Below are 23,793 nucleotides of genomic sequence, written 5' to 3'. Positions count from 1 at the left end.
CGCTTTCTGATATTTTAGGACAGGGATTTGGATTGGGTGGTCTGCGGCTCTCTAGTGCTCTGTGGCGGTATTGCAGGTGGTCCTTGAAATTGCAAATGGCAAAATCATTTTCAATTGATTTCATGTTCAGACTTGATTTGTTTTCCAGCTAATTTTGTGAATCGTTTCCCCATCCAAATGATGTCAAATGTAGCTGAGATTCCCAAAATAAACATCCAGATGCAAATAAATTGCCTGCAAAACAAACGAATATTCCGCCAAAGCAGTGGTCCCAGAGTTGCTTATACGGCATGCTTGGACAAAACCAGTTTCAAAAGCCCTGAGGTTGGAGCACATATTTAATGCGCGTCCATATGTGCGGATGAAGTTGGCGGAGATGTCTCATGAATTGAAGACTCTCTGAAGTGAGGGCCAAAAGGGTGAGCGATGGGGGTCGTCACAGCAACTTTGAGTGTGGAGGAACCCCGATGGAGGGCGAGCAGGATTATTAGGAGTCACACTGAGGCTGTCAGCGGGGGAGTCCAGTGGCCACATGCGACCATACTGCTTCCATCGCATATATGTGTCAATGATGATTTGTAGACTGCCCGTTATTGTTACACATTCATCAATATGCATCTGCACACATCACGCATAAAAGTGGCAACTTTATTACGCAGGATGACTACAATTAGAGCCATTTAGATTGTAGACTGACACTTAAAGTAGCAAAAAATCCCATTCATTTCACTTGGAATGTGTTTAAATAGAAGAACCCACTCAAAAGTGGAGAACAGAAATCTGCACTCATGCTATCATACGGTTTATGCAAATTGTTGACAAATGTGCTTTTAAATATGTTGCAGGTTTTTATTGATTTATTTTATCATGATGTATTCAACCAATTATTTCTTAGAGCACGTATCTAGGATGCAATGATTTTTTGTATTATAAAGCAAAAACAAACACAGCAGGAACTGGCTGGGCTTTTCCCGTCCGTCTTCACTTGTGTAACACAAGCACAACTCGTATGCATTTGTTTGCTTGTGTGATTTACAGTAGTGACAGTGACAATAAGTCAAGTGTCCGCTGCCACCCTTATTCAAAGCCTCCTGGGATGATTATTAATATAATAATTAAACATTCATTGCCCACAGCACCTGCTCTCTTCCTCTCCTCCGGACCCCCGAGAGAGAAGAAGAGATGGGAGGGAGGGAGGGAGGTGCGCAGGAGGAGCCAGAGGGGAGGGGTTGCTGAGAGGAGAGCAGCAAATCCAAAGGGGTCATCATCACATTGGTGGATTCTTTTACACCAGTGAGAGGCTTTTTTTTTTAGTTTGTGTGAAAGGAGACAGCATGTGAAGTTATGTGATTGCAGAACAAAAGAAGAAAGGAGGAAGGAACAATCCCATGCCGGGAAGGAAGGAAGGAAGGAAAGCGCTGGACTCAATCGCTGGGTGGGTGGTCGACCCCCCCCCCCCCCCCCCCCCCCATCTGGAATTGATTGATCAACTCAATTTTTCCTCACTATTCAATCCATTTTTTCCCCTTTCTTGATTTGATCTTAGACCAAAAGGGCACTTTTTGAAGAGCAAAAAAAGAGGCAGCAAAGTTTTTTGGAGTGAGTGTCTGTCAAGATGCTGCGCTATCTGCTGAAGACCCTGCTCCAGATGAACTTGTTCTCCGACACCATCCGAAACCCCAACAACGCCACAGATTTCTTCTTCAACACCTCGCTGCCATCCTTCAACAGCTCTCTGCTGGATTGGGGCAACTTCAGCGGCTTCAACGGTAAGAGTCAAATTGGAACTTCCTCTTTGCTTCCTTCACCTTTTCTCGGGGCAGAACAATGCAAGACGGACAGGTTGTGTCTTTTGTGATGGTAATGCGGTAGAGGCAAGTGGAAGGAAATGCCAGGAGAGGAAATCCAAGTCATGTGAGCTTGACATTCAATTCAAACACCATTCCGAATATGTATTATTATTTTTCTTACATTTTAAATTAGTTTCTAAAAGTTACTAGCTGAATGATACTACATAATATGACTCAAAGTGGTTTACGTAAGCTGCAGTTTTTTTTTTTTTACGGTGCTGGAAAGAATTCTATTTTTGTTGTTTCTGAGCATTTGTGTACCTGCAGTTTGGTTGTGTGCATTGTGTCACAGAGGACAGGAAGCAATAGATATTGAATGGCAAAACCAGCACAATTATTAATGGAGTGTAGATTGAATGTGGTGTCCAACGTGAGCTCAAACACGGAGTCACAATGAATCTATTAAGATAGACGACAAACGTGCCTCGTCTGAGTCAGGCTTCATATTCTCTTTCTTGATGTCGTTCCCAAACCATCAAGAATAGTCTGCAAAAGCTTTAGTTTGCTGGAGTTCATATAAAACCGTATAAAAAAAAAAAAAAAAGTACGGTATTAATTCTACTGTATATGAGCTTGGAAAAATAATGAATGAAAAAAAAAATAGAAGGCTGTGGGAGGACAGCTTGGCTCATCCTGGATGTCCAAATGAAAATCAGTGAGCCCCAATAACCAATTTAGGATGGACAATGTACTTACACATAGCACAAAAGTAGACTGGCGGCAAGTTGATCCATTTGGTGGTTGTTTACGCTCCATCATTTTTTTTCCCCCCCAACCTCAAATGACGTATGGGGACTGCTTGTTAACTAATTATGTGCGTGACGATCAATATAGTCACGCAATTAATGCTAAGTAATAGAGGTGCATTTGAATGATTGGAAAATCCTAATGAGTTGAAATCACAACCCTACACTAACTGGAATAATACAACTCATTTTGAACATTTATGACTTTTTCTAAAAGTACCTATTGATTTAAAGCCACGTCTTGCGCCTTGAAGTATTATCTTGAAATAATATTCCCACTGGTTAAAGCTTCCTAGTGTGTGCGTGTGCATATTTAGCCACTAATTATCCTTTAATATTTCATGATTCCAATAGCTCCAATATGTCCAACCACATGACTTTTTTTTTGCCTAGAAACCAGCAAGAAAATCTTTTTACATTCGTGTCATACAACACACTCTGTCATGTTTTATCTCTGCAAAGCTGACAGTGGAATAAAAAATCAATAGTGGAAAGACTAGCAGTATGGTGCAGGCAGGCAGGCAGGCGCAAGGGAAAGAAGGGAGGATTAGCTTTCTGTCTTTCTTTCTTTCTTTCTTTCTTTCTTTCTTTCTTTCTTTCTTTCTTTCTTTCTTTCTTTCTTTCTTTCTTTCTTTCTTTCTTTCTTTCTTTCTTTCTTTCTTTCTTTCTTTCTTTCTTTCTTTCTTTCTTTCTTTCTTTCTTTCCCAGGCAGTGCTCGTTTCACTCAATGCTGTACCTGTTGCACCAAATGACAAGAGCATTGAAATGCGTGTCATACTGCTGCTTTCAACCTGGCTCTTTTCATCCTCATTTGTTCACTATATGCATTAATAATGGATTTCTAGAGAGTATTTAGGCGGCCAGATATGTTTATTCATATGGAGCGTGCACCTCTGTTTCTCACCACCACACTTTAACTCCACAAGAGTAAGTTTTGGGACTAAGTCCCATGACAGGTGAAATTCAAATGATAATTACCGTGCCACATTTGCTGTCACAGCAAGACTCATACGGAGCCTTTTTGGATCATTAAAAATGACCTTTTTTTTTTTTTTTTTTTAGCAGCACACACACTGTGGTTGATGTTGGCAATGAGACTGTGACTGGCTCTTTGTAGTGGCATAAAAAGGGAATGTGTGATGAGTGGGGAGGCAGGCTTCAGTCGCGGCTGGCCGGACACCTACGGTGGAGAACAGAAGGGGAGGGGGCTTGATGACCCATATTGATGGCACTTGGCCAAAACAAACCCGTATTGTGGACATACAAGCCCTGTCATGATGCATGATGCACCTTTTCAAGCCTCCAATTGAATGTTTTCTCATTTTCCATTGTTAGTATCATGGAGTTCATATTTGGTTTTCCCATATACACCCATTGGTAAAAAGTGAGGCAGACTTGACTCTGCCTCACTAAAAGACATCTCGGCTGCTGTAGAGGTTTTGCAAATGATCATGTCAAAGGGAGTCGTCCTGTCACTCTGTTGCCACCTTCTCTGCTTTTTCCCGTCTTTATTTTGCACATTCCTGTTATCTGCTTCACCTCATTTCCAATTCACCTTGACTTTTTCATTTGGCAACAATGTGACTCATTTCATGTCAAATAGAAAAAGGACTGTTTGAGTCCATTTGAATTTCATTTGCCGTTTTCTCCTCCATCCCTCCATCCATCCATCCAGCCAGCGCTCCTTCACCTTATCTGTCCATCTGCCCCTCCCGTGTTTCTCATTAAGGAGGCTTGTGGGCTTTATACAGTAGCAAAAGAGCATCAGGAGGTGCTCAGCAGCAGTGGAGCAAGGCTCCCAATTACCATCAAAGGATCTTGATGTATTTTCAACAGCTCTAAGCTTGAGCCTACTCATCAAGCAAGGCCTTGCCTTGCCTTGCCTTGCCTAGGCCGCTGGATCCTCCAAAGGCTTATCAATGAGCATTTTTTATTTCAAGCCTCAATCTATTGGGACAACACTGATGCCCATCCTGAATTGATTATCAAATGTCATTTTCTGTTACAAAGCTGCTTTGGACTCAATTATGCACTATGAGGGAAAGATAATCACCTAATTTTAAAAAAGGAGCTTTCTGGAGAGGGCCTGCCTGCCTGCCTGCCTGCCTGCCCGCCGTCTCCCTGCTTGGATGCTGCTAAGTGGTGTTGACTGGATTCTCGTCACAGTATGACTTCATTTGGATGATATCAGGCCACAGCTGCGCTACATATGCTAATTGACTAGTGCTCATTTGAACAACTTATTCATTTCAAAAATAGAATTGTGAAAAGTTCATAAACAGCACCATTTTTTGTCTTGAAATAGTATGGCTTTGTCTTGATGGTACTTTTTTTTTTTTTTTAAATATTAAGATCAATGTTATTCACATGTCAATACAATTTTTGTCTTATAATCTATCAACTGGGGGGGATCATTGGAATTGTATTTTGTGTATTGTAGCCCTATGCTGCCCATTATTGATACACTAATGGTGACACGCGCTTGAAACAACAACAAAAAAGATAGTTTAGCTCATAAATGTATTTTTATTTTATGTACATCAGCGGGCAGGAATGGACATGAGGTAGCATTTGTGGTGGTGAGGAGGAGGAGGATGTGAAGAGCATGCAGGGAAGAAGATGAGGAAGGGCACGGTTTTCGACTTTGTAAGCAGGAGCACGCCACTGCATATGCAAATAGAAGCAAGGATGACTTTTTCCATCATGGCGAGGATTTAAGCACAGGCGGATTAGGATATAAGACAGTGCTTACATACATATACGTATGATGCCATATGGGCAAAAGCAGAATTGTTTGCAAACTTATAAGAAAGAAAGAAGTCATTGATGAACTACAGAATGATGTTACTTGGTAATGAATTAAAAATGATGTTCCACTTCAAATGGGGTCAAACCCTAAAATCAACCAATTCTTAATGAAAATTGTGCAACTGTCAACAGGTATTTTGGCCCACTGGATTATCACTCCTCGTGAGCAAACTGATCCATCCGTCTCAGGTTTGAACTCTGGTTTTGTCTTCTCCAGAATGCATGTTGCACCTTTCACAGCTGAGGAATAAGAATAAGGCTCACCAAAAGCCACTTTAGAAGAGTCACCGTTTTTATCCTTAGCCATTCTTTAACTATATAATTATTATTGATATATTATATAACAATAATTATTATTATCATGATTCATTTTTTTTTAATGTTATCAATTATATCATATATAATAATGATTGATTATATAATATATCCATATGATTAATTATATAATATTATTGGTGTTTGATAAAAACTGCACCATTTCTATAAGAGTCTTAATAATATGATGAAATATGGTGGCTGTTAAATGTATCATCGGAATAAGCGTTCATTCAACAGTCATTAATATCCCCATCCATCAGTGTTCCTTCTTTGTTAAAAAAAAAAAAGCTAGTCAATGTGAGAGGAAGAGTTCATGCAAAAGCGTGTGGTGGGGCAGCGGGGTCAATCAAAACGTGGGGTTAAGTGCGCTGATGACTCTGGGGTCGCAAGAGAGGTCACAACCCTTAACCCATCTTCAAATCCCCTCTTGACATCATTACTCAGGTGGCTGGCTGGCTGGCTGGCTGGCTGGCTGGCTTCCTGCCACTCACACCTGCCCAGTGCATAGATTCTGCTCATCAACTTAGATTTTGTGAAGAAACCTAAACGATTACCTGAATATGATCAAATGAATGACTATGCTTTTGAACAGAATATCTATCTATCTACTAATCATTTGAGGACTCTTGCAGCAAAATTGTATGGCCGTGCCAGTCCAAATCCCTTTCACATAATCCAAATGGTAACGTCAGTAATCCTTTGAATCTCTTTGTTGCCGAAGAATCATGTTAATGATAACCCTGGAGGATCAGCGCAATTGGTCACGTATACCTAAGATGGTGACGATGATGTATATGTTCTGATCCCACTCAATCCTTGCAGCATTTTAATTCACGTTTGGCTTAGCGTGCACAGATGGGAAGATTTGGTATTCCAAAAAAATACTAATAAAAAACAGATCCAAACTACAGACTTTTTTTTTTTTTTTTTAACAATATCCATATGACATTTATCCTGTCTCACATTTTACTTTGCTTTTGTATGTTTTTTCAATGTTAACATTTTATTCTTGTGATATTCTCTCCAAAATTTTATTTGATATCTTTATATATTAAAAATGATATCATTTTTTTTCGAATTTTAAGATTTGCGATTTGACCACCTACCTTTGAAAACCTTCACACGGTGCACTGTGATTAAACAGCACCAAAATAATGGAATACTTCAGTGGAAAAAAGTCAGGGTCTGAACCACAAACTGAAATGGCAACAAAGAATCATCACAAAGCTGAAGGACAACATTTATTGAGCGGCACAGAGGAAGACTTCCTTGCACCATGTGACTGAAAAAGTACGTATGTGGGTGGTGACAGGGCAACAAGGCGCTCTGCTCTGCCCATTTCAGGCATTCGACGACATAGATGAAGATTGGCAGCTCAGCGGCTTGATTTCCATAAAGCTATTTATTAGCCTGATTTCCCAGACTGGGAGCAACATTGACCTGGCGGGCGGGCGGGCGGGGAAAAGAACAGAGGGCACTGATTCAAACGGAGGCCGGCTGGATGGATGGATGGATGGATGGCAGAAGGTTAAGGCGAAGTCGCTATGGAAACTGCACTGCGAGGCTTGCGGGAGTGATTCGGAATAGCGGGCAGCCAATTACCGCTGGATACACGGGAAAGAGCTTAGTGGTCAGAGGTCAATAACTCTTCCGCTCACTCTTACCATAAATATGAGGATTGCTTCTTACAAAGAGTTTGGTGGGTGGCAAAGACCCCCAATCCTCCAAGGCTAATTTGATTGATTTCAATTGTCTGAACCATACAATATGAATTTTATTATTTAAAGTCAACAGGTATGTCTCAATGTTGAGAACAGCAGCTTAGCAGCAGGCCCTCCCTCTTTCAATGACTTCATCCTTGCATGAAATGGATCCCAGGTGATGATGTCATAGCACAGCATCACGTCACGTCACGTCACCTGACCTTGGAGCACAGCTGCGCTCACCTGGACACAAAGGGAGCAGCAGGAACAATGAAGCTATGTACTAAGTGATGAGTCAGTGCAGCATCACGTCATCTGGAATCACTACAACAAAGGCCTAGTCGCTTTGTGTGACTCAATCTATCTGCAGTGCAAGGATCAATAAATCTAAGAAAGAACAGAGGCAAAAAAAAACTAAATGCTACGTAGTTAAGAGTAAGTGAATATGTATCACTCAAGAGGCAAATAACTTCAACCATATCAGTTATACTTGCATAGAAGAACATGTGCGACCTCTGGTGGAGCGCAGTAGTACATCAGTGGCGTCTTTGAAAAGCATGTACATATCTTGTAATACCTATTTTGAACGGAAGATGTCAGTACCTTCTCAATGCTAAATGAAAAGTCTGGCTTCAAACTCGTTTTGTTGTTTTAGCTTTTGGCCACTAGAGGGAGGCAGAGATTTTGCTACTGCTGCAGCACACAAAGAGCATGGGCAGATGAATCTGCAGTTGAGAACTTGAAGCAATGGGTTGGTGCTTTATGTTCATTCTAAAATTGCTCAATGTGGTAAAAACTATATGATGTTTTGACACATTTGCTTAGCTTTTTGGCTTTATTTTTCTTCAGTGGTGTGAGAGCAGGTGAGAGGGAGGGCGTAACCCATTGCAGACTCTCCTGGCCCATGCCAACCTCACCCAGCTTTCATCCATCCATCCATCACTCTATCCTGGCATTTGGAAACGCCCCCCTCATTTTCAAATAGATTAGTGTTTTGGCGTAGCCTATGGGGCTATTGACTTGAGTTGAGATGTGAATGTAAAATGTCATCTGAATGGAGATATTTCATGCAAGAGGTCTAAGTGAAGCAAGCGCATCATCAATCATGATCATGCCTTCCATTTCCATTGGAATAGTCTGCTTTGGGGTAGTCAGTCAGTCAGTCAGTCAGTCAGTCAGTCAGTCAGTCAGTCGTTTCTCTCATGTCTGGCTGTAGCGCTCACATTATTATGCAGCCAAAAATCACTTTTGGACGGTTTAGCAGACAGTTGGAATGAATACTGGACTTGGCTTCTGCCGTTATAGATTTGTAGTAGGCAGTCAACCATTGATGACTTACAGAAGACATGATGGAATTTTCCCTCCTTGGCTGAATGTTCTTTTCAGCAGTGGCGGGCGCAATCCCCATCACAGCCAGAGGCAAGGCAATGCAACCTTGAATGGATTGTTTGTCTTTCCCGGTGTGTGCTGTGCTGTAGTGCTGTGCTGTAGTGCTGTAGTGCTGCGCTGCATCTGCTTCAGTGTTGAAAATGCTTGATAACTTGTCTTTCCAAGGGACACAAGAGGTCAACGTTGAAATAAAAGAATGTAGGTGACAACCTTTGCAGAATCCAAACATGCTGAAATTGTAAAACAAAACAAAAGGGCCATTCTAAGAAGTGGTGTGTGTGTGTGTGTGTGTGTGTGTAATTCAATCCCTTCAATTGATAAACAGAAAATAGCTGCACATAGTAAAGTGTGTCTCTGTAGAATGAATGATCTCAGGCAGCTAAATGAAATGCGACTTGATTTGATTGGTGAATGATGTTACTCGAAAGTGAAAAGTTGATATGTTTTGCTGACTTTTTTTTTATTCATCTGTATTTCTAACTTGTAAGAAGTCGCATTTGCTATCTGCCCAATTGTGAATGGACACATCTGTTCAAAACTCATTTGACTTGAAATTGCAGAATGCAATTATGGAAAAATACAACCTTCGTCAGCCATTATGCCGAGCTTGACGCTTTCATTTGACAACAGAATGATGTTAATTGAAATCTATTTATCATTGGGGTGATGTTTCTTCCCAATTCAATTGCCGTTTGTGCAATAATGATGACAAATTGTCCCTTCCTGTGGGGTTCACCAATGATTCATATAAGTCAGCCTTTTTGTTCACCAAAATGTGGTGTAAAAGAGTCAAAGGCCATTTTGGCAGGTGTTGACAAAGGATGCAGGATACAGGAAGTGCGTCCTGGCTTCACTCAGCATATGTTTAGATCTCAAGACCAAGCAGGAAGTCCTAGCTTTTTATTTATAGTACTATTTCATGTATTGCGGACGTTACTGCAATACAATATCGAACCAAAAGAAATGTACAAAGAATCCTACTTTTAGACAAACGAACAAAGTGCAAAGGATAAATGATTGCAGTGTGGAAATGACACAGCACACTGGCGCTGTAATGCCAGTAATGATGGTTACTTGTCTTCTGCTCCGTTGTGTCTCTATCATCCTATTAATAAAACAACTTGCGCTGTGTTCTGAAATAACACAAAAGAGGTTGCTGGAAATAACAAGCTGACACAGATACTCAGTCAGTTGGGGGGGGGGGGGGGGGGGGGAGATGAGACCACAGCAAAATAATTCAGTCCATTGGATGTGTGAAATGACGTTCGTTTCGGCAACTAACTTGTCCCTTTCTGCCCCGGAGGTCAGATATGATGAACATGCATTTGTCATTTTAAGAGCAGAAAAGGGTCCAAAACAAATGATATCATTTGCATTCAGGAGACATATACAAACAAGAAGTGGGGAAATGAAATGGAATCACTAGGACCTGTATCGTGCTTTTCATAACGTCGAATACAATCTTATCAGACGTTTTCCAGCCCTTTTGCCATCCTGATAGTGTTGTTCAGAGCAAAATGTGAGCGAGCCATTGTCTGACTATCACACTGCTTATCAGAAAGCGCATTGGATTGAAATCAAGCACAGTGCTGTAGCCTAAAATACGCTTTGATTGGAGCTCGTGGAGCCGGAATGCCTCAGGCTTTTCTCAACCAATAACCAGAGCAGAGGTGCAAACAGGTCATTCCTATTTGTTGGCACTGCATGTGTTGCCACACAGGTTAGGAACACAACTGTATAACAATAGACAGGAACGGAAAATGGAGGGAGGAAGCAAATGGATGAACTGAATGTGACAGAAATTCATATTTGTGATGGCTGCAAAATGTGGAATCCAAAGTTTGATTGAACTTAGCATGTATGTTAATGTGAGGAACAAACACAAAACTAGGGTGACAAAAGTTGATGCGACTAAAGAAGTAAAAACTACACAATAATAATAACAATAATGAAAATAATGAAAGAAAAAAAGAATGTGATTGTGTTGTAGTCAATTATTGCTGTAGCTTTTCGCCTGAGAGCTACTCGTTAGGTATGCAGGGAGCAGATCATTTGTTTAACACAAAAAGCCAGTTGGATAGAACCCTCATCAACTGCAGCAGCACGTAAATTGGTCAATTACTCTAATGGAAAATCTTTTTTGTTTTGGGTGGCCATTGCATGGTGGGGGAGGTGATATTTGTGTGGGAGGATGAGAGTGTGTGTGTGTGTGTGTGTGTGTGTGTGTGTGTGTGTGTGTGTGTGTGTGTGTGTGTGTGTGTGTGTGTGTGTGTGTGTGTGTGTGTGTGTGTGTGTGTGTGTGTGTGTGTGTGTGTGTGTGTGTGAGTGTGTGAGTGTGCGTGTGTGTGTGTCAATGGGGGATAACAGGGGGGCCCACGCACATAATGATTTTGTTTACATCTGTGTTGGATGGAAGATTTTTTTTTGGTGACCGTTAAATCCAACAGTATGCAATCCCAACAGCCACCAAAGTGACTGCTTGCAAATGGATGGCTATTGTATTGTGACAGTGAGTGGCTATTGTCATCTGATCAGTCAAGAAGCCACAACACACATTGGGAATGTGCTAAGGACCGTACATTCCCCGAGGTCACGCCACGGCTCTGCTCATGCCGTAGACGTCATAAATAAAGATACACAATGCATCCCTCCGAGCGCTGGCTGTCCCTTCGCTACATCAGCCGCTGGGGACGTTGTAAATAAGAGCGCAAGGGTAGGGGGGGGGGGAATGTGAGCCGGGAGTAAGGGGAGCAGACATTAAAGTGGGAACCTGTGTGTACGCTATGAACCTGGCCATCTCTGGGTAAGGGAGACAAAGGCAGGAAGAGAGGATGATTGATAAAACAGGAGGATGGGTGTCAACAATGAATATGTCGTCCCAGTGTTGCCATCCACGATTATGTATGTATGTCATCAACTCAGGTAAGGTGGCTTTGTTGCAGCTACAGAGCTGAAACTAAATAATCCAGCAATCCTTTTTCTCTGAATGAGGGATTCAAATTCCTTGCACTACAGGATGCTGAAATCATCAGCTGGGGTTGCCGACTGACAAGAACTGTCCTTGCTCTCATGGGGATAAAGCCATCTTTTACAAGAATGAAAAGAAGGGAAAAAAAGAGGCAAGGGGTCATGCAGCTCTGATGAAAGGTGTGCACAAGCGTGTGTGCGTGTGTGTGTGTGTGTGTGTGTGTGTGTGTGTGTGTGTGTGTGTGTGTGTGTGTGTGTGTGTGTGTGTGTGTGTGTGTGTGTGTGTGTGTGTGTGTGTGTGGTGTGTTTTTGTATTCGTCTTGTTTTGGGGACATGGATTCCCACTGTCACTCAGCTTGTGATTTGGGCACCAAAAAGCAGGTCTCAACCTCCTCAAAGCCAGGCAGGAATCGTGTCCAGTATTTATTTTTTTGTCGTTCCAATAAGATACTATTTTATTTATTTATATGTATATTCACAGGATACGATATGATAAAAAAAAAGAAAGAAAGGAGCCTCAGTATCACTGACATGAATGAGTGTCCCTGTGGGCCCTTTCAATTCTTTGAGGTTACAAAGCCCTTTGGAATGTTCAGACCTTTTCTCTCCCTGACCTCTCACAAGAGTATGGATGGAGGCTCTCGCCAATCATCTCACATCTTCCCCTCAGGGTAGTGAAGCTTAACCCTGACAGCTTGCAAAGAGGCTTGAGATGGTGCCACTTTTCACCAGGCTCGCTCTTCACATTTTTGCACCAGACAGACAGACAGACAGACAGGGAGAAGAGTCATGAAGGAGACTGCCTAAAGGTCTGGAATCAAACCGAGTTTAAAAACAGAAATATCCTTGAGGGCCCTTCAGGGAGTGTTCATAGTGGAGCAGCATATGAGATTCTATAGGACCAGGAAAGATATGCCCTACTTTGTACTTTTTTAGTTTTCTTGTTCCAGCTGCACAACTTTCAAGCAGCACTGTTAAAAAATTGGAACAAAATGCAGTTGCTTTTCAAATCCTTATTCTGTCAGTCCCCAAGACTACATTTCTGGGTATAAAGGCAATTTCTTTTTTTGCTTTGCCGGTGGGAGATACAACAGCTATTGTTAGAAAATGTCTACTCTACCAGATCACTATGGTGCTGTGTCAGGCAAAGGAGAACATATCTTGAGTCCTTTATTAGATGTATTTTCCAAAATAAATCAGCTGACTGCGTATAATGAAAGAATGATGATGTTTCCGTTTTCAGTTCACCAGAGACAACAACTCTGCCCTGGAAAACTGCTCCCTCCAAATAGGTCAAATAGAGCATTCATCATAAGATTGGCTTGATATTTGAACGATGCATACAAAATGGTCAAATAGTATGTGGTGTAAGCGCTTGTGTTTAAAGTTGAGAAAGTTTGGAATCATTGTTTTGTTTCAATATGTCTGGCCATCAATATTCAGAAAACATTCTGACCCTAACAAATGAATTTCACAATAACAACATAGAATCATAAAGACACATCATATACAGATCAAGAGGAAAGAAATATCGTGAATATATATACATATGCACACACACACACACCAAGAGTCTGCCTGTTTGTTTACTTGTAGCTAATGTCATTCCTGACAGTAATGCATTTTCAGACATGGCAGCAAAGTGCCACGCTGGAATGCTTGCTGTCACGTAGCATAACAGCAGGTTGAAATGGCAGGCGAGGGGGGCTTCATGTGAACGCCAGGTGAGTGGCGGCCTGAATGAAGTCTGTTGAATGCCGAGCATTTTCTGCCACCTTTGTCATCGCTCGTGTGTTGGAGCTTGGAGGGAAGGCGGTAATTGCTGCCGCTCGCTAACCCTCCTCCTCCTCCCCAGAGCCTCAGTGCACACTTGGAAAATTGCAAGAGTCATTTCATCACCAAGGATGGGAGCTCCACAGAGCGGCTCGGCAGCTAAATTACAGAGCAGGTCCCAAAGCACATGTCTTTGCTGACCCGCTGTTCTGACGCTATTTTACAGAAGATTCCTCCGCCAGAATATACCTACATGCGTGAACCGTGTGATGGAAATGCTTTCATGTGTAAATATAAATAAATAGGACGTATTTGGGGATGTCATTTGTCCATACTATAGTGTTGACAAGAAAAATGTCCAGCTTCTTATCTCCAGACTCATTTCCTTCCTGTTTCTAAACCAGCTATAATGATTGCTTGTACAACAGTGATGGGAATCCAGATAGTCTGACACTGACTGGGTGCGTTCACTCATACGTACTTAAATTTGTTATGTACACATGTTTAATATTTCACAACATTTTATTTGATATTTTATTTCTATTATTTTTTCCACCATCAAAACACATATTATTCATACAGAGCCACAACTGGTGTCTAGGCCCCCTATTATGGATTCATTGAATGGCGTGATGAGATGACAATCTAGCTGTTTATTGATCTGCCTTTCAATGAGATTGGCCGCGACCCAACCTCACTGAGACGCACAGTACAAAAGGGAGGCGAATTTCTGTTTCACATTGAAGTGCGTTTATATGATGGAATACATTTCCCACAAAAGTCTAGCTGGAAGTGCATTAAAGCAGAACCGATCAGGCAATTTAATAAAGCGATGGCATGTCATCTATTACTCAGCTACCGCACTGCACCAAAGCTCACTGATGGCTTGTCATTGTAATTCACTTGCTAAACTGGATAATGAGTCTAAATTTGTGGAGTGAGTACTTGATATCACTGACAGCAATGGCAAATGTTTGACAAAGGCAGTAAAGTAGCATCATCAGTCACAGCCCAGTGGAAGCTCGCTCGCTCGCTCGTACAGCGGGAGAGCTTCATCATGTTTTATTCAATCAAAGCGCAATGCTCAATTAATCAGTTTCACCAATTAAATTTAAACACGTACATGCATAAAATATGAAACAACCATCTGGGGTGTTCTGCTTGCTTCCTGATTTCTCTTTTGTTCTAAAATAGAGTCCGCAATGGCTGGTTCAGTCATTTTTAGCCTGCAGTGTGTTTGATATCCAGGTGTGGAGCAATCCATTGCATTTTTATTCATGTTTACCAGCTTTGTGTAACCCCTAATATTTACTCCCCTCAACGGCCCTCAAAGCCAATCTGGCCTTATTGCTTCATGCAGGATTGTGGCTCTTGATGTGTCAGGACTCATTGGCTGCAGCTTGCCATATCTCTTGGCACATGTGATATTGCTTTTCGCTTTTCATCAAGAGCAGGCAAGCATACACGCAGATAAATAGTGACATTTTGCAGTCAGTGTGTGGAGTGTCTTATTGTCTCTTAGTGCTGTACCATTTTTTTTCACTGCATGGTTTGTAGAAATAGCACCACATTCAAGGTACTTCATGTTTAATGAAAATTTGCATTCAGATTCCAGCGTAAACTCTTCTTTTTGTTAGATAACCTCTTGGAGATAAGGAATGGATGGATGGATGCGCAATGTGTTTCAACAAGCAGTTAGTTCTTCCTTTCCGTGTTTCTGCAAGCTGGCCCTTTAAGAATTGCAGCAGCAGAAGTCAAGTGTGCTGGACGTAAAGCGAGGGAGGGCCAAGTCTTCAACGTAAAACAGCACTTAAGTACTGTCTCTTTTAAAAATTCACATTTTCTAAAGTTTACAAAAATAGAAAGAACGTTCGTCTCGCCGGCTAAGAGAAAGATTCGACAGTGTTTTATGTTCATGTGGAATTACACTTTATTTTGAAAATTATACCGGAAACCATTTCCGCACGCTCTTGTTTTCTTGTAAGCATTTTGAGATCACTCCAGCCAGCCAGCCAGTCAGCCAGCCAGTCTGTCTCAGGCAGCGGACACGAGAGAACGTCGACGACTCGCTGCCTGGAAGCACTGCAGGCTGCCTGCTGGCCGCCTGGCTGCCTGGATGGATGGATGGATGAATGGATGGCTGCTCTGTCATGACCTTCCTGCGACTTGTACTTGTACTGGACCGTTCGCTGCTCGCGAGTGTTGGAAAAGTTACCTTGGGATGTAGAAACTCTGATTTTGATTAGAGCAGCGGCTATGGTGCTACCTGTGGAGTTGGACTCTATTTATGGAGACTTCATTTAACAGGCTTGGATTTGTTCTTTCCCCAACCTATGAAACGTTCCGGTGTATCATGGAGTATCGACTAACCTTAGTCCCCCTACTGGTTTTATGTCCATTCTGGAGTTTGGCTTATGGTAAGTTGAATTTTGCGTTCGAGTGATGATGTTTGCACCGATGCGCCTCCCTCACATCATCAGCTTCCAAACAAGCTTTTAGATGATTCCCCCAAGTCGACGGCCCATCTAAAATTCAAAAGGGGATTTGAATTCATCAACATATAGGGGAAAAAAGTTACTCTCAGGTTTCCTCTTATATGGGATGTCATTTGTTTGCTTATATTTTTGGCAATACACATGAAAACTACCATCTGTAAACAGAACAAGTTTATTATGTTCATCTTTATTACTGAAGCAAAAGTGATGAATCTTTTTCAATGATGTTATTTAAAAGGACACTTCAACCATCAGACATATGATTAGCCCATGTGCAGCCCTGCCAGGGGACCGACCCACCGGCCCAAGGGATCGAAGATTCTGACCAGCATCTGCTCCCCGTTGAAATGTGACATGGGTGGGAGTCACTTTTGCTCATTTATATGACTAGGCCCAGTTCGAGTTGTCACATCCTCCTCTGCACAAAGAATGACAGTAGTGCCATCTTTCCCATTGACTGCTAAATATGCAGTGTAGGCAGGCATTGACACAAATTACAACTGCAATCATTGATTCTACCTGAAAGGAATGATGTAATAATACCACCACACTTCTATTTGCTGCTGCTGCTGCAATGCAGACATAGCTTACTGATTTGAAGTCCAAGTTTGTGCACGCTTTTTTTTTTTTTAGCATGTTCAAGATAAAACGTAACTACTCCGACTGCAATAGAGGGATTGAAGAGCCACATGCAAATGCATTGATTGATATACAGGAAGTGTTGCCAAGTCAGAAGCCCCATTCCAAGTGGAGCCAAGTGTTTGCCCAACCAAGTAAGGTGACAGTGACATTTTCAGTCATCTCTGTTAGCATCAGTCAACACGGTTGTCTCTCCCCTCATGGCCTTGGACAGACTTTGTTTGCCATGCTCTCTACTGCAATAACTGTGGGACGACTTCCCCCCCGCCCAAACAAGCCAGTAACCAGATCAAACAGCTCACACCAAACCTTGATAGCCATACTGAGGGAGGCTAAGCATACAGCCAACTAGCATAATTAACAAGACATACTGTCATGCCACTGTGTGGGAAGCTTGAGTTGAAAAGATGGACTTGTGGCACCAAATTTACATGTGCACAAAGCTCTGGATGGCCCTCAAAAATGCATAATAAAGAGGCAATTTCCTTTTGCGTAGTTGCTCCTACCCATTGAGATGCTTAGCAATGCACACCCGCTGGCTTGCCCAGTGCTTTGTATTCTCATGTAAGTGGCTCTTTTTGCCATGCCTGCAGGGTCAAGGACTCGACTCGGTGGCTGCAGCAAAAAAAAAATGTACAAGCCTGCCAATTTAACTGTGAACACAGAATTTGCAAATCAATTCCCATGGCTTTCGGGGGAAACCTTAAGGAGGAGTTTGGCTTCTGATGAGGCAAGGAAGCTGTAAAACAACAAACACCAGAGGTTGAGGCAGGCATTTTTGGGACCATTTCTCCCCTTTTATATTTGGTTTGAACAAAAAATCAAAACAAATCATTTTCCCATAGTCATCATTGGGAATCGACTTCTTGTATATTTGGGCTCCCGTATGAAAATAAAATAGCTTGCGGTTGACCAGGTTGCGAGGTTGCAGGGAATCATGGAGGGAAAGATGATAACCCTAACCAGCACATTTGTGGGCCCGCAAGGAAACATTTCCAACCTCCAATCATATCGAGACGCTTCTGTTTGAATCGAGCAGAGAGCAGACTATTTCTAGCCACTATTCTGATGTGAAATTTGGCAATGACATTTCTCTTTCTCAGTGGGTGAGGACCTTTTTGATTTCATATTCCCTGCAGGGCAACAGTGAACAGAATCTTTTTGATTGTGTGTGATGACACATATGTGAGCGTGTATGTTTTCCTTGTTGCAGGATCTCGACCCAGGTTAGAGGATGCTGCTCCGCGAATCGTCGAGCATCCATCTGATTTGATTGTGTCCAAGGGGGAGCCAGCCACCCTCAACTGTAAAGCAGAGGGGCGTCCCACTCCCATGGTGGAATGGTACAAAGATGGTGAGCGTGTGGAGACGGACCGCGAGGACCCTCGCTCTCACAGGATGCTCCTACCCAGCGGTTCCCTCTTCTTCCTACGAATTGTACACGGGCGGCGGAGCAAACCCGATGAAGGGATCTATGTGTGCGTAGCGCGCAACTACCTGGGGGAGGCGCTCAGTCGCAATGCATCTCTGGAAGTGGCAAGTGAGTAAGCACCTTGGAAGTGCTCTGACAAATGGGATTTATTTTATTTTTTTATTCATGATGTGTGAACCATATGACTTGCAGCTTGGAGATGACAAGGAACAAGGCTAGCTTAGCCTGCAAAAGCAGTTTTCACTCTGGTGTCTTATAATCATCACTCAGAATGCCACCCCTGACCTCGGGATCACGTCTCCTGACAGCTTGAACCCCAAGCATAGTCTTCTAATACCGCCTGTCTGTATCTATCTTACAGAGTGCGACCTCTGTCATGTTGTGTCCGGCCGGGGCGCCGTGACTCCACTCCATGGTAGACAGCTTTGTCTCAGGGGGGGAAAAAAAAAACATAATAGCTTTTGCTGCTGCTGTATTGCTGGAAAATGTTCTGGAGGAGGAGGAATGCAGGTCACTGCTCATTGGCAGCTTCTTCAGAACAGATGTTAATTCATTTTTCAAATGCCACAGTTGCCAGCTAGCCAAAAGCCACTTTTGATATTTGCTTTGAGACAGTAGGCCAACTAAATGAGAAACACACTGGACAATCTTAATTTGACTTTATCTTTTTTAAAGAGGCTGTGGAATAGCTTTCTTGCACGCCATTCAGAGCAATGCATTCTGGTATGTTTTTTATTTTTTATTTTTTTGACCGACCATCACGCACCGCTGCATGCACATTAAGTTGACCAGTGCAGAAAAGAAGTCCTGTTTTTTTTTAATAGTTCTCCTATGACTTGTGTGTGCCTTTAAAAATATCTTTCTGCAAGATGTGTTTTCATGCTTGACTAATAGGATTACAGCTTCATATGGTGGCTTGTACAGGTTTAAAAGAGGGCGATCAGATGGCTGAAGTGAGGCCATGAGCTTAACCCCCCTTTTGCATGATCTGGACCCGGGCCAAAGAGAGAGGAACTCAGGGGTCGGGTGGATCTGGTGGGGGTTTGGCTGCTGGTGCTTGCTTCTTTCTACAACAGGTGGTGGGTGTGAGATTTAACCTTCTCCTCCCCCCCAAAGGACATACGACAGTGTGCCTGCCACAGGGGCTGCAGAGAACAATAAAGTGGCCTTACTCCAACTGATCCTCATTATCTCTCTGAGCTGCACTGTCAGACACGCTAAATAACTGCTCGTTTCTAGTCCAATCATATGCACAAGTACAAAGGAGCTCCTCACCCATACGGATTTGTTAAATAAGTATATTCATAGTATTTGATATGTTTTAATGAAAACATTGCGCTTTATTTTGTCTTACTTTTTGTTTCTCCATTCAAATGTCTCACTGAGCTTTCTATAATAAGGAACATGAGCAGAGAGTCATTTGTCCTGCTTTTTTTCCTACTGACTGAAGTTTCTCCCAGAGCAACAGAATGAAATATTGTAAGTGTGGGCAAACAATTGTGCAAAATGCTTATTGATTTTGGCTGTGTGTATTTGTTGAGGATTCATTTCTCAATTAGACGGTCAGCCACCTTAAGACTTAGCCAGTTCATTCATTCAACTGGAGCGAAATGGATTTCTCCTCCAAGATCCATAGGTTTTGGGCCGTTGGTGACAGCGTGGAAAATGAAAACCATTGTCCTTCCTACAGCCCCTCCCTTCATCTTCATTCTAAATGCGTGATGTTGCACAAACAAGAAAAAGGGCAGAATAGGCGGCATTGGCCATCTGAAGTGGCATCCTTTTGGTGGTGGAGCGGGCGGGCCGTTTGCTGGCCGTTTGCTGACACAGCATACGAGAGATGTTAAGTCAGACGGATGCCTAACCTCTGTAGGACAGACACCATGATGAGGTAGCAAAAGTGGACACTGTCGGTCTGTGACCTGGCAGTGAAACTGAACACGCGCAGGAAATGTCAGGTGCTCCAGTGAGTGAGTGAGTGTCTTTGTTTTTTGCAGGCAATGTAAAAAAAAAAAGAGTTCTATTATTATTATCATCATCATTATAGTATTGTTACTATTATTTTTTTAATTATTATTTCTTTTTAAATGAATTATTTATTGAAATAGTGATTCTATAGCTTTCCAGAAGGCTGAGGGCAGCAAGGACACAAGGTGGGAGTCATTTGCCTCACAATAGACCTTTTTGCAATTTACACTGACCCTCTTAGCCCAATGCTATGGGGCACACGACATCCGCTGTTTCTAGATGAAAGTAATCCTCTTTTCAAGGCCAGACAATTGCTTTATTAGCTGACCACACACAGGAGCGTGGACCACCCCTGTGAAGGGGCCCTCTGCTTTAGTGAAGGCTGAAGGAAGGAAGGAAGGGCTGCCATTGTTTTTATTGCGCTCCTTAGCGGTGGCCGTGCATGCGTTACTTTGCCAACCTCGGTTCTAGATATATTATTATGAGTGGAGAAAAAAACCCCCAACAGACTGCAGTCTGTGCTGCTGCCAAACAACCAACCCCAAGCTCCATCTCGCCATCTTCCCCAAGCCCGCCCCGCCCCTCCCCTTTCTCAGCACTCTGGATGTGACAGAACGCCTCTCTGTGGAGCAAGGCCTCGCCATTTACGAGCGCCATGAAACATCACACCTTGATAGATAACCTCATCATCGCCCACTGCTGTGTGGCAATATCTCATATGAATTCAATTTCAAAAAGTCAAGCCGCAGTGATTAAACATTTGTAAACAGGATCTGAGCATGGCATGAAAATTCAATTGAACGTTTGCCTGATGATTATGTTGTGCTAAGTGTTTTATCTATGCTAATCGCAGGCTTAACATCTGTTTGTAATGCATCACACCGACTTGGAGATTTCATTTCAGCCTTATCTGAGCCCGGTGGCAAATAATTAGATTTCTAGAAGTCGACCGGGAGAAATAAGGTTTTGCACTGCGTGTATTTTCTGTCTGTCTGTCTGTCCACCTGTGGTGTTAATGGTTCACGTACGAGCCTCTGGGTATGAGCCTCTGGAGCAAACGACACTGGACAAGGTCATTTCATTTGAATGGCTGTTTCTTTCTGTCAGAAGAGGAGAGACATTATCTGTTGATTGTTGGCAACATTCCCATAAAGTTACCCTGTCCTAATATTAGTAGTCATGAATTCTGAATGAAATACATCAATGTAATAGATACCCGCGATTGAAATAAATCAACAATAAACCGCAGTGTCAACTTATGACTAAACAACAACAATGATATTTGATGGAGCGGAAAGGCAGTGTGAAAGTGTCGACATCTGTCCGATCAACAACCCCCCCCCCAATTCTCTTGACACTCCCTCGGCCAATATCCTGTGTGGGCCCGTTTCATCATGGTGCAATAGTTGATAGGGATCAGAGGGGGTCCACTCGGGATAATGAGCAGCTCCAGACGGGGCCTCTGTTGGGACCCTGAACAGATACGTATATTGCCTGGAGAGAACACAGATGACATGCTTGTGTGCATCTAAGCAGCTATGAGCATGGAACAATAGGGAGGGAGCAAAAACGGAACATTTGATCATGTGGGCTTACGCTGAAGAAGGTTGCTTGCTTTTGGGAGAGAACAGATGACCAGCAATATCTGCCCATATCTTTCCTTGATACCCCGCCCCCTCCCAGCAAAGGGACTGTGGTTCATTCTCTATCTCCCGTATGAATATTTATGCGTTGGGGCGTTGGGGGCTGCTGTCAAGTATGTACGCGCACACGCCGTCCTTAGAACAACACAAACAGCAATAAAGCTCTTTTAATTACAAGTGAGCAGCAGCTCACCCCAGATGTGATTTTTAAAATCCAATCAAATGTTCAAATGAAGGCTTGGCCTTGGTCTTTTTCACTTATTGCTAGATCACGTGGTAGCTAGCTTGTACAGATGTGTATCATTTCTTCTTACTGAGTGATCGTTGTTTACAAAGATATAAAGTTGCCTGACTCAGACCTGGGCAATCAATTGAAATGGGATTTCTATTTTGCCTTCACATTGTCTCAAATACAAATAGAAGATGCATGATCAGGGATCCACGGCGGCCATCTTGAGGTCATCGGAGATCTTGCAATTCCTTTCCTTCTCTCTGTGCACTGAATTTTAAGGAAACAAACTGGGAGCCACTTTGATTGGCTGAAAGACGCTTGCTCCCACAACGGCGCAAACGCCCTTCTGTTTGCACTCATGAAAGAAAGAAAAGTCCACCCTATGCGTATGGTTAGACTGCACTTCACGCTAGCTTGCTATGAAAATAGGGCCCCTAATCCTTATCTTTTCCCTTGTGCGTTACTCTGGACGCTGATGAAAGCATGCCGGATGGGGATTACTCTGGCTTTGTGAAAGGGCTTTTAGGAAAAGGTCAAAGTGCATGTACTTGATATGCATCCTCAAGGGTCTGATGGGTAATTGCCGCTACCTAATAAACTTTTCACCCTATTTCCACTCAGATACGTATATTGTGAGTTAGTAGTAGCATCACGTAGGACATTTGTATATTTTGGCAACTTTGAATGCGGATGAGATATTCATATCAGGATGACTTATTCATATCACTCATATCTCTGTAATGTAAGTAAATCAATCAATCAATCCTGATATCCCCCAAGCATCAATTAAACATCCCGTATTGCCTTGATGTCAACGTTTTCAACTCTCATCAAAGAGCAGCAGTTCATATTTTGCAGGGAGAAATCCTTTTCGAGGAAGGTTTTGTGACACGACGAGCCGTTTTTGCCATCTGTTTTCCCGCTTTCGGGTGACGGGAAGCTTTTAGGGGAGGAATGTCATAGAAAGTGATCCATTGCTTTGTGGAATCCCTGGAGTGGCTTCGAGCCGACTTGTAGCCTGCAGGCGGGCGGGCCGGCCGCCCCGTTGGCCTCTGTGGCTTTGGCCTCATCGTGGTATGAAGGCATCAACCGCAACTACAAAACCGCACCATCCGAGAGGTCTCTCAAGAGTGAAAATAGAGAAACCCATTGCCTTCCAAATGTACACTAAGGTGGAAGTGAGCCAATCCTTTTCTGCTATTTCTATTCTCTTGCCGCTGTCAATGGCGTTGATTTGTCTGAATTTGTATGCAGGAGCGAGCCACTCTCAGTATTGCAATGGATTTATGCACGTGAATTTGCCAGGGGAAATCGTGTGGATGAGAGTGAATCATTTATTTACCTTCATTATTAATGTGCACCAATGACAGTAACGGAAAAGATAACACAAAATGAATTCAAGTATGATTCACACTTTTTCTCCTGACTTATAGTGGGACATGTTCACATGATGTTTATTGTGTAAGCAGAAGTAAAGATCTTTTTTTTGATAAAAGTTTGGATAGATTTGAAAAAGGTGTCAAATTTGTTTCCCCTTTTTTTCCCCTCTTCTTCCCCAGTTCTAAGAGATGACTTTCGCCAGACTCCCAGCGATGTGGTGGTGGCAGCAGGTGAGCCGGCCGTCATGGAGTGTATTCCTCCCAGAGGACATCCTGAGCCCACCATCTCGTGGAAGAGAAATAATGTGCAGGTCAACGACAGAGATGACAGGATCACAGTAAGTTGACGTTATTCAGGCACAAACAACAAGCCGATTTCTTGGCTGACTTGGACGTCTGCCTTGTATTCATTCACTTTGCGTATTGTTTTCATTCCACATACGTACGTGCG

General features: G+C 42.7%; 1 protein-coding gene across 3 annotated transcripts in view; it reads left to right on the top strand.

Moving 5' to 3' along the window:
* The first annotated feature begins 1,573 nt into the window (after positions 1–1,573).
* The window catches only part of robo3 (roundabout, axon guidance receptor, homolog 3 (Drosophila)), a 34,826-nt gene continuing 12,606 nt past the window's right edge, over positions 1,574–23,793 (top strand). For 2 of the 3 annotated variants that reach the window (XM_037269092.1, XM_037269091.1), the window contains exons 1-4: positions 1,574–1,769; positions 5,537–5,593; positions 17,902–18,228; positions 23,523–23,680. In XM_037269092.1, coding sequence (XP_037124987.1) covers positions 1,616–1,769; positions 5,537–5,593; positions 17,902–18,228; positions 23,523–23,680 — 696 coding nt within the window. In that variant the 5' untranslated portion in view covers positions 1,574–1,615. Of the gene's footprint in view, positions 1,770–5,536; positions 5,594–15,577; positions 15,972–17,901; positions 18,229–23,522; positions 23,681–23,793 lie in introns of those variants that run through there. The other variant, XM_037269093.1, reaches the window with a different exon arrangement.

The sequence above is a fragment of the Syngnathus acus genome, chromosome 14 (genome assembly GCF_901709675.1).
Source record: "Syngnathus acus chromosome 14, fSynAcu1.2, whole genome shotgun sequence".
NCBI lineage: Eukaryota > Metazoa > Chordata > Actinopteri > Syngnathiformes > Syngnathidae > Syngnathus > Syngnathus acus.
Note: the sequence above shows the minus strand (reverse complement) of the source record. Positions and strands in the feature narration are given on the sequence as shown.